The 8488-nt window shown below is 36.9% G+C and overlaps 1 protein-coding gene across 3 annotated transcripts in view; it reads left to right on the top strand.

Moving 5' to 3' along the window:
• Positions 1 to 8488, top strand: part of LOC106869207 (E3 ubiquitin-protein ligase CBL-B) — a 75510-nt gene extending 67022 nt beyond the window's left edge. For all 3 annotated transcript variants that reach the window (XM_014914853.2, XM_014914851.2, XM_014914852.2), the window contains 2 exons: positions 2004 to 2100; positions 2439 to 8488. In XM_014914853.2, coding sequence (XP_014770339.1) covers positions 2004 to 2100; positions 2439 to 2682 — 341 coding nt within the window. In that variant the 3' untranslated portion in view covers positions 2683 to 8488. The remainder of the gene's footprint in view (positions 1 to 2003; positions 2101 to 2438) is intronic.

Below are 8488 nucleotides of genomic sequence, written 5' to 3' on the forward strand. Positions count from 1 at the left end.
TCCAAAGAAAAATTATTTCACATTCTCTTGGAACTTTGTAAATTCTTATGATGTAACTACACACACACACACACACACACACATATATATGTGTGTGTGTGCATATGTACTAGATACACAATTATGTTGATGTTTCGCTTTTTTTTTTTTTTTCATTAAGGAGTTTTCATATTCATCCTTTATATTTAATGTGGAACATTAATGTTCCTAAATTCATCAATCTGTTAGCATTTGGGAGATGAACAAAAGAATATGAAATAGTTTTGAGAAAGCAGATCAAACTTGGACAGTCATATTTTAAGTATAACATGTTTGAAATAGAAGTGATTCCTTATATATATCTATACATTTTGTAATTGTATTAGTGACCTGTTGTGTTGTATCTATATGTTTGCAAGAGTTTAAACTGATGTTTTTGATGTGTCTGTTTGCTATTTTGGGGAGGCTGTATGTGAGAGAGCATGAACAATAATAGCATAATGTGATAAACAACAAGAGAACACAGAAGAGAACTTCATGGCAGTGTCAATGTCTGAGACTTTTGTATTAAATTCTTTGTTTTCCACAAATCCTATTCAGTGGGTTTGAAAATAAGTTGCCATTTTTCAATTTAAGTTTGGTTTTATTTTCCATTTGTTTAATAAAAATAATAATAAAAAATTACCAGAATTTCCTAAGGATATTACCTGGTTCCAGTTTAAAGACTCAGCTCAACACCCCACATTTAATTTCCCTATTTTAGCCTCTTATTGCTGAACAATAAGTGAATCGAATAATGTTAAATAATATGGTCTCTGTTGGGTCTTTGGTGGTTAGACATGTAAAAATGTTTGTTATTCAAATGGAAAATTAACTCTTAACCCTTTGATGTTTAGATTAATCTGTTAAATGTAATGCTTTTTCACTCAAATTGTTTTGAATTAATCACACATTATCTCATAGCTTTGAGGTTTCAATGATGTGATTATTTATTTTTAGAATGTCAATGTAGGTTAGATGTGAGAGGCTAGATATGGCTAGTTCAAATATAAAACATGGAGAATATTTGGACCGGATATGGCCTGTTTAAACACTTAAGGGTTAAGCTAATTAGCTGGTCATTTATTTGATGAGTGGAAACTGGTATCACTGGAGATTACCAAAGCTGAAACTAAGTAAGCTGTGGTTGTAGAAATCTTTTACTTTCTGATCCATGAGAGCACCATATAGATCCAAGACATGCCTATCATGTTAATGAGGTTGATAACAACATAGCCAGGGACCTAATAGATTAGACTAGTCAGCCATTAAGGCCACTACTGTACCGATGGAGCAACAGATACTGCTTATTTTTTAATGTTGAGTGAAGCAAGATGTATGGAAATTTCCAGATTAACTAAACTAATTAAAAGTTTTAACTGCATGCAATATCAAGGATGTATTATTTAATAATTCTCAAAAGATATTTCTGGAAATATACTTAACCTTCCTTCCCACTCGATATTAACATCGTTGTCATTGTGGCCAGTCTACCAAACTAAGGTATTCTATTTGCATGCACACTGCTTCATGTAACTACTCACCTCGTTATTAGCTGCAGCAGTTTCTTTGCACGTTGCAATAAATTGGTTGGGAGGTCACATTCCATGTTGTGCCAGCCTCTTTTACATCATCCTCCATCTTTGTTTCTATACGTCAACCAGTCATAGTTTACAGTTATGTGTTTATATGAAAAAACAGTGAACTTCCTTCTTATACATTTTATTTATTTACAAATATTTTAAGTCCTTCCCTCAAACTCAGCCTTCACTACAGTCTTAATGGACTTCACTGCAGATTCCTTACTTTTACTATTACGCTACCACTGGCACATTCACTCACTCACTCTCTCTCTCCCCCTCCCTCCTCTTAATACAGCTTCTCTACCTTCACTGTTATACAACACCACACCATGTCCCATCAGCACCATACCACTGACAGTGTTGAGATATTACTGTGTTGCTCACTGTGTACATCTGTTGCAGGAAACTCTAAAAAGATCCCACAAAGGGCTGGGGAAATGGAATATCCTCCACCAATTCCACAACATAGACCGAAACCAGATGAAGCCCCACCAAAAATGTAAGCAACATTGTTTTGCAATTATTATTGTTTGTTTTTTTTTTTAATTATAAAATATAAAGAACATTATTCTTGTTATTATTATTTATTATAATTAGCAGCAGAACCATTTGCATGTTGAACAAAATGCTTAGCAATATTTCTTCTTCTGACTTCAAATTCTGTTGGGATTGATGTAATCGACAAGCCCCCTCCCCTAAAAGTTCAGACTATTCTAAATGACATGAAATGTAAATCATCCCCCACTCGTACATCCATTCTTCACATACACACTCTTTATATCTGTATTATCCCATCACCTAATCTCTTGTTCTCTCTCTGCCATGTTGTCATTCCAGAAAGTCCGAGTGCCATCACAAGGCTGGTGCTGTCCCAATCCAGCGCGAGCGACTGCGAGAACGACAAGACAACAACAAAGAAAACACAGAGACAAGTTCATACAACAGCATCAACCAGGAGTTTGTGGAAGATTTAGTGTCGCGTGGCTACGATAAAGTCCGGGTCGTTGACGCACTCCGAGTAGCACGCAACGATCTCAAGATGGCTGAAGAAATTCTAGAGACTTTCGTCAAACGAAATTAGTGCAAAATTGTTGCACTTACACATGCGTACGGCAGGGCGGCTGGGACACAAACAGTTAATGATACTACACGCCCACACAATCACACAGCTCTGTATCTATGTATGTATGTATATATATAAGTGCGTGTGTGTGTGTGTGTGTGTGCATGTATCCATTTGTGTCGACTACGTGTGTGTGTGTGCGAGTGTGTGTGTATGCGTGTGCGCATGCGCATGTTGACATGCACACACGCACACACATGTGCATGTGTAGCTGTACATAGAACACCCACACTTTGGCAGGTGTGGGCATGCATGCGAGTATGTGTGTGTGTGCATGTGTGTGTGCATGTGTTAACGAGAGTATATACAGACTATATATATAAATATATATAGACTATATATATGTATATATACAGACTATATATATATATATAGATTCTATATATATATAAAGAGAGAGACTATACAGACTATATATATATAGATATCATATTGAATGAATACAATAACAATAATAATAACAAAATTAAGAACAAGCCCAGTACTTCAAAGCTGGCAGTTTTCAAATGTAAATCCAGAGATGGCCCCGGTTGTCATGGTGATGGCCTTTCTTCCTGAACTCCCCCTTTTCTCCTAACAAAAGGTATCATTATAACCTGCTGCCAGTTTTGCTGGTTGGTTTTCTTACTACACATCCTCCTCCTCTACACATTTCCGGCCTTGTGCCAATTTAAGAAATTATTATTATTATTATAATTATTATGGAAGAACAAAAGGCAGAGAACTCCCTTGACCACCCAACCACCCACTGTTAATTTTGCCTTTCATTGTTCCAGGAGAGGGTTTGGAGTGTCCTCGAACTAATAAAAGTATCAGTTATATACTGGGGTGTGTCAATATAATCAATTCTATCCCCCTTCCCCATAAATTCTGGCTTTGTGCCTATGTGAGAAATCATCATTGTTATCATCATCATCATCATCGTTATTATTTTTAGTAGTCTGTGACCCACCCCCACCCCATTCCCATTTGCCACAAAATGTCATACAGTCTTATGCAGAAACCATTATCATAATTACTGTTATTATTATCATCATCACCATTATTATTATTATCATTATTATTTTAGGTCTGTCATAAATGAGATGTCACAGTGCAGTATATCAGACGAGAGCCCTTTACAAATATCCAAGTTACTGATTTCAAATTCCCCACTGTGTTTGACATGACAAGGTGGATGCTTAAATACCAGTGATACACTGAGGAAAATATCCCACCCATACTTACAACCACAGTCTGAAGAAAATATTGTTGCTACTATTACCAAAGTGGGAAGCTGGCAGAATTGTTAGCATGCCTGACCGAATGCTTAGAAGCACTTCTTCTATCTTTGTTCTGAGATAAAGTTCTGCCAAGGTCGACTTTGCGTTTCATCCTTTCAGGATTGGTGAATTAAGTACCAGTGAAACACTGGGGTAAATGTAATGGACTAGTCCCCTCCACCAAATTTCAGGCCTTGTGCCTCTAGTAGAAAGGATTATTATTATTATTATTATTATTATTATAAAGTCAACAAGCTGACAGAATTTTTAGCATGCCAGACAAAATGCTTAGCAGCATTTTGCCTGTGTTTATGTTCTGAGTTCAAATTCCGCCGAGGTAGACTTTGCCCTTTCATCCTTTCAAGGTCAATAAATTAAGTACCAGTGGAACCTTGGGGTCAATGTAATCAACTAGTCCTCTTCCAAGTTTCAGGTCTTGTGCTTATAATAGAAAGGATTATTATTATTATTATTATTATTATTATATTACCCTGCTCCACATGCTTCTCGTTTGCTTCTGTCATACAATTTAATAATGAAGAAGACAAAAGATGTATTTCGTTCAAACTCTGGTTATTGTCACTCTCTGCTTACTGTCACATTCATTATATATTTCTCCCATAAAACGTGTGTGGGGTGAGAGAGATACATCTGTCTGTCTATATATATATATATATGTGTGTGTGTTTTTGTGTGTCTGGGGAGGACAAAAAAGAGAAAATGAATATTCAATACACAGAGTGTGACACAAAAGCTGCAACCTGTCACTGCTCTTTGGTTTCTGTGGTGTATGTCACAGAAGGATTCAGAATGTCCAGTCATGTGGGAGCTTTAGTTTACTCTGTACATGTATGTCAGGGCTGTGTGGATGTGTTACCCTTCTGCTACCCCTCTAGATATGTTATCTCTCTCTTTCTCTCTCTCTGTCTTCTCATACTACTTGTACAACCAACACAAGGACAACTCTAAAGTGGTTGCTTGACCTGTTAGAAATAGCAGCAAAATTTCCCTTAATACTCCATCCTTACCCTTGTCACCTTTGGACAAATATCGGATACACAAAACATGAATGAAAGACAGGATGGTCATGGCTTGGACATATCTGATTATGGATAGGTCTGCTGAATCTGCCATTGACTCGGAGCTAAACAACAGCTGTAACTATCATGACATTCGGTGATGGGTCTGTTGTCAGACATTAAGTTGAACCAAATCACGAATTCCAATTCCTTACTCACCTTGCACCTTGTGTGTGCCTCTCCTTCTCTCTATTTCCCCTTCTTCTCCACTACATATTCCTCCTTCTAAATACTTTAAAACTAGAGGTAGAAAAATCTTCCTTTAATGATATATATATATATATACTGTTACCACAGCTACACTGATGTAACTATTGTTACCATGGCTACACTGATGTAACTATTGTTACCATGGCTACACTGATGTAACTATTGTTACCATAGCTACACTGATGTAACTATTGTTACCATGGCTACACTGATGTAACTATTGTTACCATGGCTACACTGATGTAACTATTGTTACCATGGCTACACTGATGTAACTATTGTTACCATGGCTACACTGATGTAACTATTGTTACCATGGCTACACTGATGTAACTATTGTTACCATGGCTACACTGATGTAACTATTGTTACCATGGCTACACTGATGTAACTGTTGTTACCATGGCTGCAACAACATCTTTCAAAAGCTGTTAAGCATAGACAAATGCCATTTCTTATGACAATCATTAATTACCGTGGTTACAAGGATATATCTTAAAGCATAGTCACTACTTGAGGTGACAACTGTTGCCATGGAAACTACAGTATAGCTAGAAGTACATCTGCTGTTGCCATGTAACAGCCCCCTTTCTCCACACAGTATACCAGTTAATTTTGCTGCTCTACTTAAACCTTCCTCCCCCTCCTCATTATTATTATTATTATAAAGGTGATTGGTAGAATTGGTATAGCATCAGATCAAATGATTTGCAGTATTAAAAACTGAACAGCAAGAAGAATTGAACTGTGAAATTGTCTCTCATTAGCATTGATTTAATGTCATTTATCTTGTCTACTGTCCCCACCCACCCCAATATTTTTATTTTTATATCACCCTCCCCCTCCAGCTTGTCTGATGTTTCTGTTGCTATAGTTATCTACTCTCACCACAGCCCAAACAACTGTCTCCTTCCTCTACTGCTGTATCCTCAACTTGAAACTGTAGTCCACCAATTCATCCAGTCTGGCTGTGGTGTGAGACAAAGTACTGCTGCTTCTCCACTTTTCTTCTTCTTTCTTGATGTCCTCCGACAACACCTCCCCCCTCACCACACAGTATTATATTCTCTTATCGGAGCTGCTGTTTTTTTTTTCTTTCTAATCTATCCATGCTGATCCCTTCCCATCCGACACAGTCACAACTGAACCCCACATCAGAGTCTACTTCACCTTACACTTCTCATCAAGCTATGGGTCTATTCATTAGTTACTGCTTTTGGAAATTAGGCTCATGTGATTTTTTTTTTTTTTTTTTTTTGTGTGTGTTATTTTGTTGGAAGTGGCTGGAGAAGAGATTATTGAAATTGAAGTGTAGTGGAAGATCTCGGTTGTGGTTGTAGCAGACTGTTTGATAATAATGATGTTGATGATGATATTCCCGTTGGTGTTCTGTCTGTTCTTATTGACCCTTTTATCCCCCATTAGCCTATGTCAGAATTTGAACCCAGTACTGCAAGCAAATGAAATAGTATTCGTTTGTTGTAGAAAGGTGAGCTGTAGTTCATCATGGTGCTAATTTACATCTATGTCACTGAGCCAGAGACACTGTACAGTGGAAGAGAGAGGATTTGAATAGTTGAGCCACAAATTATCAGGCAAGCGCTTTAACAACTCAGTCAGTTGTCAGAGCCTGACAAGATTTGAACTCAAAACCTTGGGTTCCAAATGAGGTAGCTGACATTATACTGTGGTAATGTTAAAACAGATGGGTTGTTACATGCCTTGCAGTAATGTCATTTGTCCTGCAGTTATGTCACACATTCCACAGTAATGCCACACATCTTGCAGATGATGTTACACCTCCTACAGTGATGTCACATTATCTGCAGTGATGTTGCGCCTCCTGTGATAATGATGTTCATCCTACAGTAATGACACACTGCAGTAATGTCACACCTTTTGCAATCATGTCATTCACCCTGCAGCAATGTCACATGGAAATGACAGCTATATACTGAAGCACTGTGGGGTTGTTTGATATAGTTCAGTTTTAACTTCAGCTGTCGTAACTGCAGAAACAACTTAGATTTGTGTGTGTATATATATATATATATATATATATATATATGTGTATATATATATATATATATATGTGTGTGTGTGTGTGTATACACTCACACACACAATTTATTTGCTGAAACTAGGCAGAAGAAATAGTTCTGTAATTCTCGTCAGGAGTTTTCCTTGTTTCTCAAGGTTTGAGGTGAGGAGCAAATAGTTCTTTTGAAGTAACCCACATTGTATTACTGGTACATAGCTTGGGGCTGGGAGGCAAAGCAAGCTCTGGTGCAGTTGGGAGATCTAATGTCTAGTTTATTAGTAGGTATTATGGTGATTGGATAGGGTAACAGATCAATGTTATCACCTCCCCACTCCCCACCCTTGGTTTTTAAGGGATCAGTTCAGTCAAGAATAGCAAAACTGAATACATTAAAAATAAATGTAGCTAATTTTGATGTCGTTAACCCCCTCTACTTCTCTGTTTCTTCTTCCCTCCTCCTCTCTTGTCTGTCTGTCTGTCTCTGTTAAAACACATTTTGAAACAATTATGTAAATAATTCTCTGCCATTTTGAATGAAATTATTATCATCATCATCATCATCATCATTGCCTGATAAAATAAGTACCAGTCATACACTAGGCACTAATAGACTCCTCCTCTACATCTGCCAATGTGTAGCATTGCCCTTCTTCTTCTCCTCCTCATTATTAAGGTGATCGATGGTAGCATTAATTTCACTGTTAATCTCTGAGATAATGATGCTTTCTCCTGTAATATTAAGTGACCCAGGTCAAAAGTCAACCTCTGCAGCCAAACTAACTCCTGTCTTTCTCCTAGCTCTCAACCCCCCCTTACACAATATTTTTAACTGTCAGATTGAAAATATTTGAAATCTAAAAAAAAAAAGACCTAAAATAAATAAAATAATTTAAAAAAATAAACAAAACTTTCTCCCTGATAAATCCTTTGACTTAGCGAATGGATAATGGATCATTTCCTCCTCTTCTCTGTTGACTTCTTCTTTCATAGAACAATTTCTCTTGAAGAACACAAAATCTTTGGGAAAACCTGATATCTTGCAGTGTTTAAGGTTCAGTTTAAATGCTTATTAAAGTGACATGAATTCTCATTTTTAAGATGATATTGATGACTGATGATGATGATGGTGGTGGTGGTGATGAAAACTAACTTTGATAATTTTACTACGAAAA

The sequence above is a fragment of the Octopus bimaculoides genome, chromosome 20 (assembly GCF_001194135.2).
Source record: "Octopus bimaculoides isolate UCB-OBI-ISO-001 chromosome 20, ASM119413v2, whole genome shotgun sequence".
In the NCBI taxonomy this organism is placed as follows: domain Eukaryota; kingdom Metazoa; phylum Mollusca; class Cephalopoda; order Octopoda; family Octopodidae; genus Octopus; species Octopus bimaculoides.